Source organism: Chiloscyllium punctatum, chromosome 44 (genome assembly GCF_047496795.1).
Source record: "Chiloscyllium punctatum isolate Juve2018m chromosome 44, sChiPun1.3, whole genome shotgun sequence".
In the NCBI taxonomy this organism is placed as follows: domain Eukaryota; kingdom Metazoa; phylum Chordata; class Chondrichthyes; order Orectolobiformes; family Hemiscylliidae; genus Chiloscyllium; species Chiloscyllium punctatum.
In genome coordinates this window covers 34,558,111-34,582,823 of record NC_092782.1, presented here as the reverse complement: position 1 = coordinate 34,582,823, position 24,713 = coordinate 34,558,111, and the positions used below count along the sequence as shown (strand labels likewise).

General features: G+C 38.3%; 1 protein-coding gene across 1 annotated transcript; it reads left to right on the top strand.

Moving 5' to 3' along the window:
* Positions 1-3,007: 3,007 nt before the first annotated feature.
* Positions 3,008-22,951, top strand: LOC140466638 (traB domain-containing protein-like). The gene is made up of 8 exons (XM_072562079.1): positions 3,008-3,025; positions 5,315-5,478; positions 7,797-7,937; positions 11,171-11,281; positions 14,850-14,998; positions 16,639-16,811; positions 18,373-18,484; positions 22,830-22,951. Exons 2-8 carry the CDS (start codon positions 5,326-5,328, stop codon positions 22,948-22,950), a joined length of 960 nt encoding a protein of 319 aa, XP_072418180.1. The 5' UTR covers positions 3,008-3,025; positions 5,315-5,325; the 3' UTR covers position 22,951.
* The last annotated feature ends 1,762 nt before the right edge of the window (positions 22,952-24,713 follow it).

Sequence of the window (24,713 nt, the reverse complement as noted above, 5' to 3'; positions counted from 1 at the left end):
TTCAAGGAGCTATGAACCTGCACTCTTTGTTCAGCAACACTCCCTATGACCTTACCATTAAGTGTATAAGTCCTGCTAAGATTTGCTTTCCCAAAATGCAGCACCTCGCATTTATCTGAATTAAACTCCATCTGCCACTTCTCAGCCCATTGGCCCATCTGGTCCAGATCCTGTTGTAATCTGAGGTAACCGTCTTTGCTGTCCACTACAATTTTGGTGCCATCTGCAAACTTACTAACTGTCCCTCTTATGCTCGCATCCAAATCATTTATGTAAATGACAAAAAGTAGAGGGTCCAGCAGCGATCCTTGTGGCACTCCACTGGTCACAGGCCTCCAGTCTGAAAAACAACCCTCCACCACTACCCTCTGTCTTCTACCTTTGAGCCAGTTCTATATTCAAATGGCCAATTCTCCCTGTATTCCATGAGATCTAACCTTGCTAAGCAGTCTCCCATGGGGAACCTTGTCGAACGTCTTACTGAAGTCCATATAGATCACATCTACTGCTCTGCCCTCATCAATCTTCTTTGTTACTTCTTCAAAAAACTCAGTCAAGTTTGTGAGACATGATTTCTCGCGTACAAAGCCATGTTGACTATCCCGAATCAGTCCTTCCCTTTCCAAATACATGTACATCCTGTCCCTCAGGATTCCCTCCAACAACTTGCCCACCAAGGTCAGGCTGGTCTATAGTTCCCTGGCTTGTCTTTACTGCCCTTCTTAAACAGTGGCCCCATGTTTGCCAAACTCCAGTCTTCCGGCACCTCACCTGTGACTCTCGATGATACAAATATCTCAGCAAGAGGCCCAGCAATCACTTCTCTAGCATCCCACAGAGTTCTCGGGTACACCTGATCATGTCCTGGGGATTTATCCACTTTTAACCGTTTCAAGACATCCAGCAATTTTTCCTCTTTTGAAAAATCATCCCTCCTAAAAGCTCATACAATTATCAATCAAAACATGTAGCCACTGAACCCTTCCTGAAAAAGTAATCTTTTCTCACATGCTCATTAATCTGTGAAAGCATACAAATAGCCATTCAAAAGCCACTTCAAAACATTTAATTCTATTTACTACTCATAAAACTTTCAATCAAATAAACAATCCTCTCACAGCCATGTAAGTAACTCTGTACTATATCCATTATTGGAGTTAGGTACATTCATAATGCAATTGCTATGAAGTTGAATAGAAAAAAAACCTACAGAGTTCAATATAATATGTAGATTGAAATTGTCTAAGTAGAAGTTCAGTCCATCTGCACTGATTTTTCCAATCTCAGTGGAGTTTCTATCTGAGAAGTTTGGCAATTGTTCAGTTTTTATCAAAGCTTGAAAAGATCCTTGGACTTTAATCATTATAATACTCAAAAACAGTTTCCAGATGATGACAAAATCACATATTGAATGCAGAAGTCAACCATATCCAGATAAAGCAGTCTAACACGTGAACACTTACACGTTGCTGATCATTGTATTGGTCATTTTCCTTTTAAGGACAAATTCCAATGATCAATCACTTTGTTGAAAACATAGCTAAATCATGACACTCTACAAAGACATTCAAAGCTAGCAAAACCTTTTAAGCTTAAGTGTCAAAACATTTCCAATTCTTCAGTAGACTTCTCCAGGCTTTATGTATTGGCTTACTTGACATGATACCCACAGTCTTCAGAAACCAACCCGCCACCGTGATAGCTCCAGTGCCAGGGTAAATGGAATTTGCAGCAACCATTGAAATTGTAAACCTGTTGTCCCTTTACTGGAGTGCAAGTAGCTATACTTCAAGCCCTGAGGAAGTCAGTGTCTGCTGGGAATCAGCTGTTAAGAATGAAATTGCAGTGCCTCCACTTTGGGTCTCCCAATGTGAGTTGACTTAAAATCAGGAGAGGAGGATTCAGGCCCAAGATTTTATAACCTGAAATGCACTGCCTGAAATGGTGGTGGCAATGGACTTAATAATAACTTTGTAAAGGGAATTGAATAAATACCTGAAGTGGAAACATTTGCAGCGCAATGGAGAAAGAACAGCCAGCATAGGCACAATGGTCACTTTCAGAGCTTGAGAGGTTGGCTGTAAGTGGTTACCACTTATCTTCTCATTAACAGGCCACTTAGACTTGAAATTATTATCTCTTTTCAAAACTCTTTTAAAGTGTCTTAAAGTTTTCTGTTTAAGGGCATAAGTGAGGACAAATTACTTTCAAAATATCAGTGAGTTAATAGCCCTTGTTGATATTTAAGTTCAAATACCACATCAGCTTTCAGTTCAGTGCAGATGTGAAAGCAAATGTGCAAATACAAAGTTTCTGTATTCGAGATGAATAACTCTGGTGTTTGTGAAAATATCATTTTTCTGGCTCCCTATTGAAATGTATTCAGCAGCATAAAGTTCCTGAACTTGCATAGCAGATATAAAATAATCCTTCTACAATAAGGTAAGTCATTTCAATTCTAAATATTCTTTAACAATATGATAAAATGTTAATTACTGACAGTCAACTTCCCTGGTCTAGAAAGTACAAGTTTAAGCTCTCATTCCTTCAGCACTTTTAGTCATTGTTTAGAGATTTTAAAAATCTCAACATTTTTATTTCTTTCAATCTTTTTCTCTGTTTCTTTAGCTAATCTTAACTTTTCCTCTTACTATTTCTGTTTCTGTACTGCTTTGATAGTGAATTCACCTTTCTATCTTATATTTCTTGTTCAGATCTTATGATGCTCATTTAACAGTCTTTCAATTTGATTGATTAAAGATATACACAATTGCTTGCCTTGTTCATTCCCATTCCAGATACTTAGTTTCCCTGGTTGTGACATTACATTTCATTTTTCTGGCAAAATTGTGGAACTTGATATCATGAATCCAAGTACTGTCAGTAGTATTGATTGACTAGTAAAATGAGGTTTGGTGCCTTTAATGATTGATATGTGGGAATAATTATTTAATATTAATATAAATGTATCTGCTTTTACAGGCGCTTGTTGGAAAGACGCTGAAATTTGATTGGTCGAGTATATGTGAGTTCTATATAAATGTAGAGGGACTGGTATTAGTATCACTTTTTTTCTTGAAACATATTTCTGACCAACAGTTGGGTGCACTGGGCACAATTTCAAAACTTGCAGATGACACAAATCATGGAATTGTGAACTATGAAGAGGATCGTGATAGATTTCAAACAGATATGGACAAGTTAGTGGAATGGGGCGACATGGTGGCAGATGAAAATTAATATGGTGAAATTTGATATGATGAATTCTGATAGGAGGAATGAAAGTGACAATGCAAAATAAAAGGCACAAATATAAAGGAGTTGATAAAATAGAGTGACTTGAACGCATATATATATATATATACATATATATATATATAGATTGTTGTAAGTGAAGAGCAGATTGACAAAGCGGTTAAAAGGCCAAACAGGAAATTGTCCTTTATGAATAGGGACATTGAGTACAATAAAGAAGAATTTGTTTTAAAACAATGGCTTGAGTTCAACAAGAGAATTGTGTCCATTCAGGGCATTACAGTTTGGGAACGATGTGAAGAATAGACAAAGGATGCAGAAAAGATTTACGAAATTGGTTCTCAGAATAAGGGGCTTCAGTTGTATGGATATACTATATAGGGTGGAGGTCTGCTCCTTAGAGAAGAGGAAGTTGGGAAAAGATTTGGTGTAGGTCTTGTGGAAAAGTGTTGGGGGAAAAGTTAACATTATTTGCCTGGAAGCCATTTTCCTGATTCGGCTGAGAGTTCCATTTTGTGTCCCCAGCCAGAACTTTGCTGGCTGTGCATTCCTTACAATGAGGTAATGTGAAAGGTTGTCCATATTTTCCTTCTCAAGATAGTATCTCCTCCCTTTGCTGAATGATCAGTGCAGGCTGTAGAACCAGTCAAGCTGACATAGACTTTCCAATTAGTCCCCATTCCATCTCTAGTTATTGCCTCTTCACAGTCATTCAGCCAATTAGGGATATCTCTGCTTAGTATTAGCAATCTGTGTAACTAGAGCAGGTGGTGATACCATTTGATCTGTCCACTTGTAGAATGCATAATAGTGCTTTAGTTTTGAACTTAATGATTAGCCTAACTTAGTACCAACTTGTAAACATGCCAAACTGTATAATTAACAATCAGCTCCTATCTGCTTTCTCTATATAATCCTGTAGTATCCTGATGTACTTCGGAATAAACACCGAGCCACGTTAGGATGGTGAATTCCCCATGATGTGTCGTGCAATAAACTAATCAGTTCGCAAGGTCCGAGTCTCGAGAGCTTTCTTCAACAAAAAGAAAGATAGGCTTTGGTTTAATTTATACTTTTGCGTTCATATAATCCCTGATTAAATTCCACAAGCTGAAATAAATTTAATTACATTTTCTTTGTCATAATAGAACAAAACACAATCTGTATCATGTGCAACTTAAACTCTTTGGAGAATAATGGAGCATTTAATTAAATACACTCATAATTCACAGTTAATTTTGCCACTTTCTATTTTGAAAATTCACATCTTGAATGAATTATCCATGAGTCCCACTTTCAGAAGCATTTATCCCTTTTTGCAACATTTCTGGGCATCGCTTAAAATGTTTTCTTTAATTCATTGTTCGCTTTAATTAAAACAGTTTAAAAAAATTAAAGGACCAATCATTATTTTGAAAAGTGTGTGGAAGCTGTTCTTTCAGGCTGAGTGGGAAAGGTGATAGAGATGGAGAGTTGGTGGAACAGCAAAGGGTGTAAAAGAGAGAGCCCGAATGAAAGTATCAATACATTAATACATCTGTTTCCATTATGATTATGTTGTGTACAAGTGATCTGATGCATTCATGCAGCGATTCATGTTGTTAGACTAAATGTTTATAAATAATTAATAGAACATTTGTCTGACATCCTTTTCATCAAGATTAATCCCCTTTTATAATATTAATTATGTCGTGTCTTGTACCTCGCCTCCTATAGCTCTGTTTTGCATTGATTGGGACTTCCCCTTTGATATCATCAATGTACAGATGAAGTCCTAACTAACCTCAGAGCTACCCCAATCTTAAATATTGCTTCTTTCATAACTGTTTCAAAGAAAATTGTTTTATTGTAGACTATGATATATCATTTGTTAATCATAATTTAGAATTTTAAATTGATTATTGATGACTTTTCATTTTGAAGCATATTTCTATTCTGTTGATAAAACATTCATAAATAATCAAGTTCATTTATTATTTCATCTATTATAGAGCAAGTATTGTATAAGTCTCCCATATATTTGAAATTGTTAAGTTATTCGCAATATGTTTACCTTCAGCTTACGAAGAAATGACTATGACTCTGATGTCAAAGATTGCAAAGCGTCAGAAGAACCCAGAAATGAAAGGCAATATCAGTGAGCTTGTCACTGAAGATGGCTGCAAAGTCTACCTGGTTGGCACAACTCACTTCAGTAAGCAAAGCATCAAAGATGTACAACAGGTAAAATGCAAATGACATTGAGGAATTCTGTGGTGAATTTAAAATACTGGTCTGCTGCTCCTCTGCATCAGTGAAGATGCAAAGGCAATATCTATTCATAAACTGCAACAAACACATATTTTTCATATGATCTAATATTCTGTGAAGTATTTCCTGCCTTCAGCTTTCACAACAAAGAAAAGTATTACATGTAAAACTAATATTAACAACAAATTCTCTCTAAGCATTATTAGAAAAACAAACACCATATAATGGAAACCAATGGTTCCTGAATTAAATCCTTATGAAATAAATTCACTCATTAGTTATGGTTTTTGAAGTAAGGGCTTCAGGCAGCTGTACCACATGGTTCTATTGTGCATGGATCCCATTGAACTTGTTGCACTCATGAAGTTAACTTGTTGGAATTGTTAAGGCCTGAGTGAAGTTTTTCTGCCACTGCTGGTTGAAAGTACTGCATGGTACAGATAAACACATTGAAAATAAAACCAATTAAAAGCAAAATAAAAACATTGATATCAAAGGGAAAGCATGTTTCTATGATAGTACATTATCTTGGACAAAATAAAATCTCGTTGGGTTATTATTTGAATGAGGTAAAAACAACGACTGCAGATGCTGAAAACCAAATACTGGATTAGTGGTGCTGGAAGAGCACAACAGGTCAGGCAGCATCCAACGAGCAGCGAAATCGACGTTTAATAAAGGGCTTTATTCCTGATGAAGGGCTTTTGCCCGAAATGTCGATTTCGCTGCTCGTTGGATGCTGCCTGAACTGCTGTGCTCTTCCAGCACCACTAATCCAATATTATTTGAATGATACTATTTTAACAAGTGGGTGGAAGTTTCCAGGAACGTTGTTACTTTGCTGTCCCCTACATGAGTGAAGATGTAATGGTAACTTCTGCTCATGAATTGCAACAAACACAATTTGATTAGATTGGGAAGACCTGGTTAAAACATTTCTGAGACTACTGGTTGAATGTGCTGTACAGTACAGATGAATACACTTCCAAAAGATCTAAGGAAAATCTAAAATCAGCTGCAATATTTAGAGCTGAATTTACACTCCCATTGGGATGGTTGGTAGACAGACTGGGTAAGGAGGGGAAGGCGGTTGAAAAATTCCACATGATGCCGTGACTGCCATTCCCAGGAGCTGCCACCCTCCCAGCCAACTACACTGCAATTTTATTCAAGAGGGAATGGTGTTTGGCAGCCTACCACCCCTTCATCTAATTGAGGCTAATTAATGGACTCATGGGTCTTTTATGCCCTGTTGCAATTTTTTCATGAGGTTGGAAGAGGAGATTGGCTGGTTCGAGCCCACCAGGTTGCACTCCTGTGTGTGTAGGCAGAGAAGGGCAGGTATCTCCTTTACAGGCACTCTGCACTCATCAGGGATCCCTCCAAATGTATGGCTGCTCTATGTTTCCCCTTCCCCATCTTGGACCACTGTGACCTCCCCATATCCTCATTCCCTTCACTCGGTCTTTCTGTCCTGGTGTTGTGGAATTGAGCCCAACTCACCTCTCCTCTGGGCTCCAACAATGATCTTCAATAGAGACTGGGTGCAGTCCCAGCGGTGATCACCCCTTCTGGTGACTTGAGGCTACAATTTAAATCCAATTTTCCGTAACATTGGTATTTAAGGTGTTCAGGCTCCTGAAGATATGGGTAAGTCAGTTTGTGAATCTTGTGGGAAGCCTGCTGTGGAGTCAAAATCCCTTTGACACATAAGTTTAAAGGACTTGCCTACCTCAAATATCATTAAAGTGTACAATTTTGTTTTATATGTTTTCAATACAGTGATTGATGTTGGTCTCTGAACCCGAGGTAATGGACTGTTAAATTGTTTAGCATTGTGTAAGTGTTCACGTGCATTAGATATGACCTCAACTTAGCTTTCTTATTCTTTCCAAAAGTATTGGAGGAGCTCATGTGCAAAAACCATACTATCTACTTCAGGCTGCAAGGAAATACTACAGTTCCACCCTTAGATTAATGATTTTGTCATTAAATGCTATAAAGTTTGGTGAAGAGTTCTGAACAGAATTTTTCTCAGGTGCTGTTACAGAAATAACTAATACTATCCGAGAGAATCTTTCAAGCAAGAATCTAAACTTCTGAAAATCTATTAATAAATGGGGACCAAATGGTACCAAGAAAGTGATAAGTGTATAGTCTAACATTTCATTGTAAGTTTCAATGAAAAATTTATTTGGATGATGTCACTGTGATTGACTCCAAGTCTGAATCTATACAACACAATGTTTCAGTATTTGTTGAACTGATATGATGAGTGTGTTTTTTTCTAGATTATCCAGGAAGTGCAACCAGATGCTGTGGTGTTGGAAGTTTGCAAATATAGAGAACAACTTTTAACATTAGATGAACAGTCATTATTAAATGGAAGCAAGATGTTTGACACGTGCACAATGCTGCAATCAATGAAGCAGGTACTGTTATTTTCACTAAGTTGTTAATTAATGTTACATTAATGCTTATTTTGCTTTCATTTTTTAAGTTCCTTCCTAACACATGTTAAAATGGGATACAGAGATTAGTCATCACATATGTTATTTTATAGCAGAGAATACAAATTATGATTGTGTGATTTTAGTTGGAATTATATAATACCAATAATACATGTGTGCAACAGCCATGTTATTTTTGCAATAAATCTTCCATTATTTTCAGTTCCTAGATACCAGCTGGCCTGGAAGTTTTACAACTGAATTCTAGAAATTAAGCATTAAAACATTGCAACATTGCTCTGTGACTATAGAATGTGAAGAGCTTGAGTTATATTGCTATCTGTGCCCCTTGGATCTCAGACTCTACTGACAGAAAAGAAATCAGCGCAAGTGTGTTAATCCTGTGTTTAGAGTTCTGCTGTCCTGGCAACTATGTTTTTAATTATAGGAGACAAGGGGGTTGGTATTACGATTCCTTATCATCATAGAATTCCTACAGTGTGGCAGCAGGTCATTTGGCCTATCAGATCCATACTGACCCTCTAAACAGCATCACACCCAGAGGTACCCCCTCCCCGATCCTTGTAACCCTGCATTTCCCATGGCTAATACACCAGGCCTGCACATCCCTAGACAGAATGGGCAATTTAGCATTGGCAATCCACCTAACCTGCACATCTTTGAACTGTGAGAGGAAACTGGACCACCCAGAGGAAACACGCACAGACATGAGGAGAATGTGCAAACTCCACACAGTCACCCAAGGGTGGAATCAAACCCAGGTCTCTGATGTTGTGACGCCGCGATGCTGACCACTGAGTCACCATACTGCCCTGTTAAGAAGACAGAGGGCTTAAATCTCCACAGTTCTGTCAACAACCTGGCGCATCTTCAAAAGGATATTAACTTAAGTTTCAGAGAAGTGACACAATGAATCATTAATGGAATTTCCCAGGGGATTTCACCAATCACCTGTTGGAAAGTCCCAGTAATAATTCCAGGTTTCAATATTACATACAGTCAATGGCAAGAAAGTTAAACAGAGTGTCTTGAAATAAGAGCAAAATTCTGTAGTTGCTGAAAATCTGAAAGTGAAAACAAAGTCCTGGAAGTATTCAACTAGTCTGGCAGCATCTGTGGACAAACAAATAACATTTCAAATTGAACATGTCTCTTCCCCAATGAAAGCTGGGAATTTACTCAAACTTGCTCCTGCTCTATGGTTGTATCTGCAGTTGTGACATCGATGTGGCTAAATTAGGCTTTTGTCAGATTTCTGGTGAAGCTCTTCCTGTCATTTCTGACATAAGGTTTTTTTTTATCCTTATATCATGTGTGTAGAAATGATTTTGATTTAAGTGATAATGTCCGTAAGTCACAATAGCGTATCTAAGTAGATACTCTTGCTATCTTTTTCTTTCTTCTCATTTCTGATCATTACTGTTTTTCTTCAATTTTATTCTTATGCTCATCTTTTCCCTACCTAATGTACCCCATTTTGTTGCTGATCTCAATTAAACCACATTTATTTTTGTTTCCCTTGCCACTCAACAAAGTTTTTTTAATCATTAAAAATTGCAATGGGCAGACAATGGATAGCACTACATTCACGTGCATGAATATATTATACGTATATTTCAGGTGATGTGGGTTCAGGCTCTAGTATTAAGAGCTTTTATTAAGGGTAATTTTAAGAAGGCCACTTTGGACTTTCTGGTCATCTTTTACTTCCTTGATGTGACGGGGCAATTTACTTGTTTGAAGGATGGCATCTGGTGCTAGGATGGCAGGCCAATCCTCAAGACAGACCTGGAAGCCCACCCTTCCTGGCTGGATCAGAGTGCAGTAATAACCTGGCTGCTTTCTGTACTTTTAATGTAACATTTTAAAATAAATGGTGAGAAGGGTACCTTTTTGTTGCAGTGCATTGTACTTTTAGACTCCCTACAGTGTGGAAACAGGCCCTTCAGCCCAACAAGTCCACACCGACCCTCCGAAGAGTATCCCACCCAGACCCATCTCCCTCTGACTAATGCACCTATTACTATGGGCAATTTAGCATGGCCAATTCACCTGACCTGCACATCTTTGGACTGTGGGAGAATGTGCAAACTCCACGCAGGCAGTCTCCTGAGGTTGGAATCAAACTTGGGACCCTGGTGCTGTAAGGCAGCAGTGCTAACCACTGAGTCACCATGCCACCCCTTACTTACATTGCTCAGGAGCTGAGTGCTCCTCTGAAGCTAGAAGGTCTCTGATATGTCATCCAGCTTTAAGAGCCTACCCACTGCTCATTATATGGATAAAAAAACTGGTTCATGCCAGCTGGATCAGTGCATTGGCTCCAACTCCAGGTCAGTCTGTACTGATTGTAACAAGGTCAGCCAGCTTGGACCTTATAGAATATGAGTTCCCTGACTGGAGCTGTTAATCTGGTCCAACCAGGGAGACCTGTCTGATATCAAAGGGAGAATGTCAGGGAGATTGAGACGCTGTACGTCTGACTCAGTGAGAGTCAGTGTTATTGTCAAAGGCTATGCATTTGTAAATAAAAGGTGTCAGGAGATGAAATACCAGCATCTGAAGAATTAATTCAAATCGCATCTTTTCCTGAGGTGGTGAGTTCTGGTGCTAGAAGCAATCCCAACTCCTGTTTGCAACATCCAAAGCCAAAATCCAGCCCTTGTCTCTGTCTCTTTTCTATCTCTTTTCTTTTTGGAATCTGATTTTAGACAGGAATCATTAATTTTTTAAGGTAATTATATTGCTTTTCCCTGCAGTCAAACTGGTCATAGTCATAGAAATGTACAGCACGGAAACAGACCCTTCGGTCCAACTTGTCCATGCCTACCAGATTTCCTAAATTAATGTAATCCCATTTGCCACCACTTGGCCCATATCCCTCTTAACCCTTCCTATTCAAATACCCATCCAGATGACTTTTAAATGTTGTAATTGTACCAGCCTCTACCACTTCCTCTGGCAGCTCATTCCATACACGTACCACCCCTTGCATGAAAATCTTGCCCCTTAGATCCCTTTTAAAATTTTCCCTTCTCACCCTAAATCAATGTCGTTTAGTTCTGGACTCCCCCGTCCCAGGGAAAAGACCTTGCCTATTTACCCTATTCATGCCCCCTCATTATTTTAAAAACCTCTATAAGGTTATCCTCAGTGTCTGATGCTAATCTGTACCTTTTGGTTGCTTCTTGTAGTTTGGATTGATGCAGACATTGTGGTCAATGCTGTTTCTGAGAATTTCAGCTTATCTGATTGAGGAGCTAGGCATGGTCCCTGGTGGAGAATTCAGGAAAGCTTTCAGAGAGGTAAGAATTCCAACATTACTCTGCTGTAATATTGATTTTTAAAAATTGCAAGTGTAGATAACTTACAAGTTGGCTTCACCAAAATATTTGCTTCAACCTGACTACAAAGCTGATCGAGGTTATTAAAATTGCAATGCTAGTTTTTAACATGTGCTCCATTTTAATTGTTACAAATTCTGATGTTGTTGGCACTTGGAATTATGCCATTGGTGATATCCCAGAAAATTAAATCACTTGAGATAAAATCAAAACCAAATCCATCAGAGTGCTAAATGTATATATACCAACAATTACTGAATGTCTTATTATGTATTAATGATATAAATGTTCAACTAGTTTATAGCACTCAAAGCAGTCGTCAAATACTGAACTGAAGTTGAGCAAAAAATGGCTGTGTTGATTTCTGGGAGTTTCATGGAGGGTTCCAGCAAGAACTCGAGTGAATTATTTCATGCAATTTTGTGCTGATCCACTCATGATGTGTGCCTCGCACTTCTATGATGTCACACTCACGCTATTGTCTGCAAACCAGTGGCAAAAGTGCTCGACACTGTCTGGATCTTCTAGGCTTTCTGCCTCCAGCAACACAAGGCTGCGCAGCAGGTTAATTGCAGCCAATCACAAATAGCCCTTCACAGTACATATAGTGGGAGGAAATGATAAAGAACCTGCTTCTGCAACATTTAGGGGGCAATGGTGCTTTGCAAATAAAATTTCATATTTATGAATTTGGTGTGGACTTGTTGGGCCAAATGGCCTGTTTCCACACTGTAAGGAATCTAATCTAAAAAAACGTATTGCTATTTTACACCAACACCTGTCTGACTGACTGTCATTGTAAGTGAAGCTACAAGAGTCAAGTTGGACAGGTAACTTGTCCTTAACACTGTACCATGTTCGAATTCTGAGAAAGGGAGTGCTATTCTTACCTTAACTCCCAACGCAACACAACATTTTGTCGTGGTTCAATGTGGGAGTATTACATGTTGGAGAATCTTCAAGCAATTGAAAATGTTAGATTTTATTGAACAAAAGGCAATGCAAAGAAAAAACATAAATGAAACAAAACTGCATTTGCTTCTGTGAATAAATGATGCTGCTTGCTTTTGAGTAACCACAAATTTATAGTCATTAAAAAACACGACACCCAATTCACATTAATTAGAACCAGGTGGCAATTAATGCCTGTTCAGTTTCGTAGAATCCCTCCAGTGTGGAAGCAGTCTATTCAGCCCATTGATTTCACAGCAACCCTCTGAAGAGCATTCCACCCAGACACAAACCATATCCTTTCCCTATCAACCCTCATTCCTCATGGCTAATCCACCTAACCTAAACATCCCTGGATACTATGGGTAATTTAGCATGGCAAGTCCACTGAACTTGCACAACTTTGGACTGTGGGACGAAACTGGAGCACCCGAAGGAAACTCATGCAGACACGGGGAGAATGTGCAATAGATCCCGCAGGGCGGAATCAAACCTTGGTCCCTGGTGCTGCAGGGCAGTAGTGCTTACCACCGAGTTGCTGTACTGGCCCAAGCCTACGCTTGTCATGTCCATTGCTTGATGTATTCTATCACACAGTAACTGATGTTCTTCCTGCAAAATGTCTACATCTTCCTCCTGAGAAGAGTGCTATTTCTTTTCCAGCTCTTCATCATCCATCACATGCTGTCTCTGCCTGCTTCAGTTATGTAGGGCACAGCCAGCATGGATTATTCATCTCATTCTGTCTGGAGTGGGTACCACAAAACCCCTCCAGACAGATCCAAACAAAAGAACCTTCTCTTCAGGAGGTCTATCAACTGCTCCACAATGGCCATAGTGGAAGGATATGTTGCATTGTATCTTTGCTTAGCCTCAGTCAGGGAATAAATAATGCAGTAGCAGTAATGATTGAGGAAGGAAACCCTTGATCCTAGTAATCAATTTTGCATGGCATCCAGCCCTTGCAATAAAGAGGAACATAGGAGATGTCAAGGACATAGATATCATGACAGTTTCGAGGCCATCTTGTAGTCTTCTACGATATGATACTGGTCCTCATAGACATCTTGTTCAGTGATGGAATGGAACCCTTTTCTGTTGATGAAGTCAGCCATGTTATGGTATGGTGCTGTTAATGCAATTTGTGCACAGTCTACAGTACCCTGCACCTGAGGAAGCCAACTGTGTTGGTAAAGTTTACTGCCCAGTTTGCAACTCTGGCCTGGTCTTGCCCATTCAATCTGGGGGGTGGGCATGGTCTGTCCTGGGGGCATTCATGATCAGTGGTTTATCAGGGGGCTAGTCTGTGTAGTCCTTGGGAAAGTGGGAAGCTCCAGTCTGGATTGGGGTTCATTGTACAGTGTTCTAAAAAGATTAATGATTGTAAAAGAGAGCAATTCAATTCAGAAGAGCAGGATTTCAGAGTGCATAGGAGGGAAAGAGAGGCTGTAGATTCTGGAGTTTCTCTCAAGTCATGATCACTTTGGTCTTGATATGTTGTCACAGTTCCCTAGTCGTACACTAGAAGTTAAGCCCTACTATTCCAAGAACCATCACAATTATGAAAATGTTACGAAATAAAGTTGTCCAATTTTACCTAACTGTTTCATTCAATTTACAAGAATTGCACACCAGGCTTTTTATCAGGTATAGAAAAATCACTATTTATTATAATTTTTTTTAACCAATAACATAAAAGTAATATGAATCGCTAACTTTTATCATTAACTCTATAACTTAAATTCTACCCCTTTTCAAGAAAATCTCCCATATGTATAGAAACAGGAATAATATTCAGGGTTATGGGGAAAAGGCAGGAGAATGGCACAAAATCAAAATATTCATTCAGACAGCCAATGCCAGTATGATGAATCTAATGGTTTCCGTCTGTATTAGAACAATTTTGTGATTCTGTGAAATTACACTCATTGGCATATGATTCATTGTCCAAGATTGCACAGTACAAATTGTGGCTTCAAGCAATCGAGGCCATTATGTTATTTGCACTAATTGTCTCTTTGTCATGTCAGCAGTGGATGGCATTCCCATCCTGGTGGCTCTCAAGGTTACATCTGTCCTGAAATTTGATGCCATTTACTGTAAATCACATCTGTTCATATCTGCTCCCAGTGACAAAAGGAATGAAGTAGCTTAGGCAATGGATTTTCCACCATTGTTAGCTCCTTCCAAACATGGGATGTTATAGACTTCACCCATGTTGCTTTTGAGAGGACCCTACTACTAACCTGCAGAGATTGTCAACGGAAAAATCTTTCACTCCGTCAATTTTCAATGCGATTTTGTGAGAAGAGCACCATTGAGCTCAGATAAGATCATTAAAGAGATGAAGAGCAGAAGATTGCATGAGAAATATCATTCATGGTGGACCAGGCACCATGAATCTCATTGGTCAGAACATTATCTCCAAATGGAAAATTCAGCCTAAGTTCATAGACAATAACTAGCAGCCAAAGATCAAAAGTTAAAAATCCAAAGAAAATTTATTGTAACCTAATTGTATAGTGAATAAATAAATACCATGCTATTGCTGTCATATATTTTTAATAATCTCCTCTAGGCTCAGAAAATACCATTTTGTGATGTTTACTTGGGGGACCAGTCAATCTTCATTACTTTCCGAAGACTTGCTGCTGTGCTTTCCCTCTGGGACCTGGTGAAGGCATTTATAGGCTTTGTTTACATCAAATACAATACTGTTCCAGTTGGGTATGAATAAATCTTTGCTTCATTAAATCGTTACTGTAGCTTTAAAGACATTATTTACAGCTAGTTGTTGGAACACTGTCACATTAATAAAAGTTAAAAATCACACAACACCAGGTTATAGTCCAACAGGTATATTTGGAAGTACTAGCCTTCGGACCACTGCTACCTGATGAAAGAGCAGCACACCAAAGCCTAATACTTCCAAATAAACCTGTTGGACTATAACCTGGTGTTGTGTGATTTTTAGCTTTGTACACCCCAGTCCAATACCGGCCCCACCTCAACATTGAAAAAAGCACAAGGAGAACATTGTTATCTAAAGAGGAGGGCTACCTAAAGCCGAGAATAGCAATTTCAACATTCCACATATATTTAGAATAAAATCAAGTAAAACTTTTCTTTTGAACTTACTGTCAGGAGTTAGCATCTTGTTTCCCATTCAGTATAGATTTAAAGGAAGCATTCTTGCTTCTGTCATGTTCTTTCTTCCAAAGTGCATCACCTCACATTAAATTTCATCTGCCACAGCTCTGTCCATTTGACCAATCCATTCATATCCTCCTGTAACCCAAGACCTTCCTCCTCACTGTCAACCACCCAGCCAATCTTTGTGTCATCTGCAAATTTATCATCCCTGCACATTCTCATTTACATCATGTATTAATATCATAAACAATAAAGCATGATTTTGGGCCAGAGACAAAAAAAGATAAAAAATCTTTATTTACTATCTAAGTACTTGGACGTTAGAGTCAATTGCTTATTTACGTAATCTCTAAAAATTGATTTCAAAGCATTTTAACCATTGCCAAATTTTTCACTTCTGATCCCTTCTCTTCCCTTCCTAATTGAAGATGTCCCCTCTTGCTCGGATGCGGTTTGATGGGGTCTAGTTTTCTTCCAATGTTCTGTGATTTACATGTGAACTTTGTCCCTGAGTGTAAACAACATATTTTCTTCTGGAGGGGGTAGCTCACACATGCATTATTATTGAATTATTGAACACGATAGCCATGATAAATAGGACAATGTCACATGTAGCCATTCTGGAACTTAATTTTAAATGGGAAGAAATTTTTAAAATAAAATCTCAGAATCCAGATAGAGTTATGTTTTAATAACTTAGAAACCTGCACAATTTATAAGACAAATTGTTTTTGAAAAAAAAACCAATTTCAATCATTATTAGTCACAAATATGACAAAGATTTATTTAACAATACAGGTGATCAGTCTGACAATCAGTGATCTTAATGATGTCAATAGCAAAGTATACAAAAGTGCTATGTCTTCTCTTGGTTGTGGCTTCTTAAACAGGTTCACTGTGTTGAGATGAATGAATGCAGTGTTCATTGGAGGAATCTGATAATGTGACGTTTCCTATAATCAAAATACACATCAGTCTAATCTATGATATTTATGTTTAGATATTCCTTATAATTTTCAAATATAATTTCATAATCCAAAAAGAACCAAGCCAAGCCAAGCCAATGAATGTCTGAAATAGATTGTATTTGTTGATTTATAATATATAACATCTTTTCTGGGTGATTTTTGAAGAAATCTTTGTTTATTTTTGTAACATTTTTCATTAAACTATAATTTAATCAAGTTTTAACTGCAGGTGCTCCTGTATTTTAGCAAAATGATTATGAAGAAGCTGAAACAAAAGGATAGGCTGGAGGAAGAAATCCAAATTACAATGAAGGAAGTTCCTGGGTTGTATCGTGTTTTAGTAACAGAACGGGATGCCTATTTAACACAGTCACTGAAGCAAGCAGCAAAGCCTATAGTACTACCTAAAATTTTACGATGTAAGTTTATGGAATATTTCGGTTGTTCACCATTAGGCTCTGACTCTATGAGTTTGAATATAAAACCATTAAATTACTAACAAAACAATGATAACATTTGATCCTTCTTTGGCACAAGTCATCTCCCTTATAATTTCAATGGCATTGATTTGAACTGGCCTGATCATTCAACGGAGTTTAATTTACGTCTGGACCAGAAACTTGTCTGAGCAGGATTTGCCTAAGATGTTATTCATTGTATTCTATACATCTCTCAACATATTAAAGAACCTCTTAAGTCATAAAATAATTTCTAAAACTGTTTATCTTGTTGTGCAGTATTGGAATTACAGGAAACTGAAAGTCAATTGATTCAGAAGGACCTCCATTAGGACAAGGCTCAATTGTGTGGAGGAAATCAGTAACAATATGGCAACATGTTATTGTTGGGTGAACTGTGACTCACAGTGGACCCAGCTGTCAGGAAATTTGGCAACCTGGGCAACAGACCTACTATATTAAAGACATTGATTTTTAATTGCCTCAAAGGACATGTACAAAAGTCGGGGCCTTATACATTAATCGAGTTATAGTATTTTTTGTCCTTTCTATTGGCTCCAAAAGAACTCCTAATTCCCATTCGGCTATCATGCCCATTATTTGATGTGAATGGTGTTTTATTTGGACATTCATTCCTTATGCTATTGTCTCTCTGGATGATAAAGAATCACAAGTAAATGTCCAATTCAAGCATACTCTTTTCTTACTGCAATGGGGAAAGCCAAATATGAAAAGAAACAGCAGACTACCTCCTTAATAAGTTAAACTGAAAGAAAAGCACGCATCTCCCTGTGAAAAATACATTGAAATGGCAAACCATATATGGAGGAGGAAGCTATGCATTGTTTAAGAAACCCATGAATGAATTTCTATGATCAAAAGCACTTGATCATGATAGTTATTATTCATTTTTCTTCTGGATTTTATTTTTTCTTCTGCATTATAATTTAATGTATGCGTATAGATGACACTAACATCCTATCTCCTATACACTTCATTGTTGCCCTTAGAAGGCTCCACACAATTGTACGCCTCCTTCTCTACATCTTTCAGCTTGAACGTCCAAACTACCCATGTCACCTGGATAATTAAACTAGATTCAGTTCTGTGGGTGCTTTTATTCATTGACACCACAAAACCTACTTTAACTAATTGACATTGCACATTCTCTCCATGTCTGTGTGGGTTTCCTTTGGGTACTCTGGTTTCCTCCCACTGTCCAAAGATGTGTAGTTTAGGTGGATTGGCCATGGGAATGCAGCGTTATATAGAGATAGGGTAGAGGGTAAGTCTGGATGCGATACTATTTGGAGGGTTGGTGTGCACTGGATGGGCTGAATGGCTTGCTTCCACAATGTAGTGATTCTAAGGTTCTATGATTATGGTATTAAAACACTTGTCACATTTAGTGTATAGGTTTGAGAACATCACATGTCCATTCTTTGAAGTAAATTGACCAAACTCCACTTTAAAAAAAAACTTTTCAATTATTGAAGAACTTTCTTATCGTTCCTGTTAACAGCTGACGCTCAGAAGGTTATACCATCAGTTGTGGTCGGAGTAGTTGGAATTGGCCATGTGGCTGGAATTAAGAAGAACTGGAACAAGCAATTTAACACTCAGGAATTGCTCCGGTAACATTTTTTCCACTTCTGTTCTCTGAATTTTTGTCTTTTAAATTTTCTTGTTTATTATTCCATGTTTCATTTTTATATTATTTGTCAATTATCTTTCTCTTTTCTTCATATGCTGTGCACCACGAAGTTGAGTGGGAAACCTACCTTCAGGCTTGTGTTCTGCTACCAGTTGCTATCAGGTTGATTTCCCCCTAGTATTACTTATGATTATACATACTCACTTAGAACACTTCTAACAGGAGACAAATAAAACTGCTTACAACAATAGAGACGTGATGTTCTGTAAATTGTAGAGACTGATTTTCAAATATTGACCACCAGCTTCTCAGTTAAAAAAAGGAGGCAGCTACAAACTAAAGAATATGGGCTATGGTGGGGGAGAGGGCCGTCAGGTAGTTGGGGAAACACTTCACTTGCCTCATGAACATCTGAGGCAATCTCGGTGCAGTGTTTAGGCAGGCCTGCTAGAAGGTAAGCTTTCTGCTCACCTGAAATGGGTGAGACTGTTCAAATAAGTGAAAATGAGTCCGGTGTAAATTGCAACAGCCCAGAATGAACATTCCAGATACCAGTTTGAGACTTCTGTGCCCTGGCCATCTTGTCATTTGCACCAGGCATTGAGCGGCCTTGAGAGGTCTGATGAAAGATGCTCAAAATTGAGGCTCAGGAAACTTTCATTTTCATTTCTGACTTGTTTAGGAGGGTCAAAATGTCCTACACCAACCCGAAGGATGCTCCAGAGACTGGAATTTCTTCCCTGTCCACTTTCCCATGCCCACGCTGCCGAATGGCTCATTTTAGAAGCCAGCCCGTTACTTTGTTGCTTGCAACCCACCTTAATGAGGCCTGAGTCACAGAATGGCCTGGCTATTTGATGTCACACTGGGTGATATTGAATGGATGTTATTCAGATGTTCATGTCAGGAAGTTTGGAAGAAAAACTGCTTAACTGTCTGAAAATATAAAAATTGGAGATCATTATGCAAACCATGCATTTACTTTCTCATTGAATCTTGAGAGGAACTGTAACCACACCTTACTACTGCCAGTCCTCTCTAACACCAGCCAGGAGTGGGCTGGCTCAAAGGGTGTTGGATTAGATTGGTCAAAGTGTGAAAACAGACTCAACTGTGTTGTGAATGTACTTACTTCTGGATGAAACCCAATGGACTCGCAGACTAGTGATTAATATGTTATTGAGAATCTGTTCCTAAGACTCTGGGAACCATTTCAATTGAATGGATATAGGTTTGCTCAATAAGCTGGAAGGGTTGGGGGTCCCATTTACCACCCTCTGAGAAAAAAAACATGAAATAACATCACCAGAGGAAATGATGTCACCAGAGGAAATGACACCACCAACCCAAGGAAATCCAAACACACAAACAGAAAGGGGGCTATACCACCAGTGCTTCATCTGGAGGCTCACTGAAGATGTTACCTAGTATGGTGATGAAATGTCTGAAAATGAACCTTCCAGCTCAGTGAGCAAACCTACATCCAGAACCTCAACCTGAGCTACAAATCTTCTCAAAACTTGTTATTTCGATTGAATGCCTGTAAGACAGGTTTTCCAGGGTTTGGAAGGTTTAGCAGCTAAAGAGAGACAGTATTAGCCAGATCCAGCAGGTAAATGATTTTACAGCACTGCATGTAGTTTCAAAAGAACAGGAGTATTTGATCCCAGGGTCTTCAGGTTAACCTGCTATAATCCCTATCCCTGGAAAAATCTTCTTCCTGCAATGTGATTTTCCCTTAGCACAATCCAACCTGTCTTCCCACAATCTTTCCCATTGTGATATCTCCCCTGCAATCTCTCAACAGAATCTGATAATACCCCCTCAATCACCTCTGTGATCTAATTTCTCCCTATGACCTCTCTCCCATATTCTGTTTTCCTCTCCTGCTATCTTCTGCTGCAATTTGATCGTATTCCCATGGCCTCTGCTCTGCAGTCCAATCTCTCTCTCTGCATGATTTGATCTCTGTCATGCAATCCAAACTCTCCAAGTTATGTTCTCTCCCCTGTGCTCACCTACTATGAGTTCTCCCCTAAGCTTTCTAATGAACTCATCCCTACCTCATTATAACATCCCGCACCCCCATAAATTCTTGTTGCTGCATTCCAAGGTACACCCCTCTTCTTCCCAACAAGAAATCCCTGAACCTTTCAATTGGTATAGCGTGTACCTGGTGATCTCTATCTCTGTTAGCTGAACTGTTGGCCAGAAAATGGAATAAAACTATCTTTAATGAAGTTAATGATGTATTGCACTGACTTAAAAGGTATTACACACCATTGCAAAGCCACACCATTGAGAAAACATCTCCCATTCATAAAATTGGTCAAGACACTTAAAACCGATTAAAGACTTTTGTGAGTTTTTTCTAATGGTGCCCTTCAAAGAAGCACAATATCAATGAAATAAAATTAAGCTGTGTTGTTAGTTGCAGGGGAATTAAAAGTCTTTTAAAAAATCTTATAATTTCAATCGACAAAAATAATAATAAGAATACTTAATGGTAATGCTTCTGAAAGTGAGAGGTGATGAGCTCTGAGGCAGTAATGACCATCACGGAGCTCAGACCAAATATTGCTCTGTACTCCTGCTTTAACAGTTCTCAATGAGGGGTCACAATACTTTCCAAAATGGTGTCACAGAGGGAAAATGTTTGGGAAACATAGCTTTTTAGAGATGCAACTAATAGTTCTGTAATGATTTTTAAAGTCATGCTCAGTTCTTTAAGATTGGGTTACTCACAGGATTTTCCAGTCAGCACTGGTGCTCCAACCAACCTTGAAGAAAACTGCCCATTTCACTTCCCCAAAGTTAAATTGAATCTGGTGCCAAGTCAAGGGGATCTCCAAATGTCCAGCAACAGTGATATCATCAGACAGGCTAAACAGCCAATTACATTGAAGAATGCTCATAGACTGTAGATCAGACAGCAAATTGCATTAGCTTCCATGTTTTATGAACTGTATAAAGAATGACATAGAGATTTCTAAGAAAGTTTTATTTTTGTAAAAATGATATAACAACAGACTATGACTTTTGTATTATCATGAAACATTTTGAAAATATAACATCACTTTTTATGTATTGGGGTGTAGTTCAGCAGTGGTTATGCCTTAGTTTATCATTAAAAACTCAATTATATATCATTAGCAATGCATAACATTTTCAGAGATTTTAAACAGTGATATTACAGAGGAACATAGCATAAAAATTGATTTGATTGTTTGCTTAAGTATGAATAATTGATTTATTTTTGACATAATTTATTGCAAATGGCTTACCTTTTGATGACATGGTGGCATAGTGGTTAGCACTGCTGCCTCACAGTGCCAGAGACCCTGGTTCAATTCCCGCCTCAGGCAACTGTCTGTATGGAGTTTGCACATTCTCCCAGTGTCTGCGTGGGTTTCCTCTGGGTGCTCCGGTTTCCTTACACAGTCCAAAAATGTGCAGGTTAGGTGAACTGGCCACACAAAATTGCCCTTAGTGTTAGGTGTATGGGAATGGGTCTGGGTGGGTTGCTCTTCGAAGGGTTGGTGTGGACTTGTTGGGCTGAAGGGCCTGTTTCCACACTGTAAGTAATCTAATCATGAAAGTGATGCATTATTTTAGAATGTAATTCTTTATATGGAGTTTAGTTACTGTTTTGTTAGTCTAGTTCATTATGCTAAAGTGAATGTGACTTTTCTCTTGTTTGGTCAGCATTTAATTTACACTGAGGCAATAGTTGTAATCTAAACATTTATAGAAATGTGAATTTCATTTCTTCCTTGCAGGAGTAGCCATATGAAGCTGTTTTTCCTTTTCAATGTAAGATAATCATTGTCAGTTAATGGTTTCTAAAGGTTTTTGTTTACAGAGGCTTTATAGTATTCCCTGTGGAGGAGCAGGGAACCGCTAATAGTAATTTTTTTGATTTCCAGTTTTACTGTGCACATTGGAAAGTGCAATTTCACAGATGTGGTAATGATGAACATTCACAGTTTCACCATTATTACAACATGCAAAGTCTTCCTTATGAAATCACACTAGGTTACCTTAAATACATTAACGAATGTTTTAACTTTTTGTTGGTTACATCCTAAAACACCGCCTGAATCGTTTGTTGATGATAAATGAACAGACCTGGAAATTTGAGCAACAAATTAATTTTGAAAAACTGTTCTGAGCATAATTTTCCTCAGGTTACCAATTGAGCCCAAATCAGAATCTTCCCAAAGCATAAACAAAAGCCAATTCATCATAAAGATAAAAATGTAAATTCCAGTCTTGTGTCTGTATCATTCTCAACTCTATCTAATGGTTGCTCTTCTCATTTACAGGTTGCCAAATCCTTCCCTGTCTACAAGGGCTTTGCAGGTGGCTTTTATTGTTACCATATATGGCCTGAAGATGATCTTTTATTACAAAATAGCACAAACATTGCTTTGGTTCTTTTATTAAACATAGATGATTGATTTATTTTAACAATGTTCACTGTAACTGTATAACTTTGTGAACCATAAGACTGATGCTGACTTTTTGATTGCAAAATCCTTTGCTTTAAAGCAAATTACTGATTTATCACTCTAGTTTATAATGTTGAAGTGGAATAGGACTTTATTCTGTTTCATCAGAACCTAATTTGTCACTGGGGCAGTGACTGGAAAACAAAAAGTGTGGAAATATGAATTTCATTTCTTTCCTACGAGATAATACATACTTTTCTAAGAAAAGTTTCACAAACTTCAATATGATGCTGTACCATGTGTTAGACAGGGAAATTTAGTGATGGACCAATATTAAAATTATTCAGTTATTTAGCAGTAAGAAATTTCAACTTCTAACCATGCATGATGAGAAATGTGGGCAGTTAGGTAGAGAAATTGCTCCTGTGACTTATGAGTACTTGGAAAAATCAAAAGAAGTGCAAATGCTGGAAATCAGAAACAAAAACAGAAATTGCTGGAAAAGCTCATCAGGTATGACAGCATCTGTGGAGAGAAATCAGAGTTAACGTTTCAGGTCCAGTGACCCTTCCTCAGAAGCTGAGCTTTTCTAGTGATTTCTATTCTTGTTTATAATTCATTTGCAGTATGGAAACAAGTGTTATTCAAATGTGAGATGTAAGACTGTGATTACCTGCAATTTTTATTCCCACGTGATTCTGGGTTCTGCAATATGGTTTCTTCTCATTCTACTTTATGCTGTAATGCATCCATTTTTAAACCGCATGTAAAATTTTGCTGATCCTAAATTTAATCAAAATAAATGTTTGATTGTTTTGAATTATTTTAATTAATGTAAATTCTTTGATTAAGAATTGAGTCACAACATTGAAAATATTCTGGACAGATTTGTGCCCTGATGGCTGTAAATCATTCCTGAACTATGATGGAGAATGATTATGTATGTACATTTCTTCCTTCTTGTGAAATGCAGTTACTGATCTTAGCTAAGTTGAGTGGGGTGTGAGACAGCAATCTAAGGCACTCTGCAAGGAGGGAATGGAAAGAAGATAAATCATCATTATATGGATTGCACATCCCTCTTTATACATGCCTAGATGTTGGCTCACAGTGGTGGATACATTTGGAACTCTTTGACTAATATGGGTTTTATAATTTAGGCTACTACACATTGTCAGCCACTCATGCTATTGTCCACCTTACTTTTCAAATTCTGTCATGAGAAGTGGGTACTGGTGGCAAGTCCTGCATTTTCTGCCCATTCCTAATTGTCCTTATGAATGTGATGGTGAGCTGCCTTCTTGAACTGCTGCAACCTACCAAGTGTAGGTACAACACAGCGCTGCTAGGAAGTGAGTTAAAGAATCTGATCCAGTGAAAGTAAAGGATAGTGAGACATTTCTGAAGTGGGAGATGGCACAGTGCAGGGTGACAAGAGGCACATGGGCTCACAAGATGGCCGCTGAGCCCTTAGTTGGCCATTTGACACACAAGATGGCCACCAGACCATAATATGGAGAGAGATAGCAGAGCAAACACAGATATTGCCTGGGACCACCAGAATGCCAGCACAATGCACTCTCAACCTGAGAATACACATAAGTAGTGTATACTGCCCGCCGAGGAGTCTGGATCCAGCCAACACCTTTGATGGATATGCTAACAGTTTGATTCGGACTCAATACAAAGTGCTAATAGCCAGGGCTGCAGTAAATGTCCTTCTCAGGAAGAGCGATTAGCGTCCATTACTACAGCAAT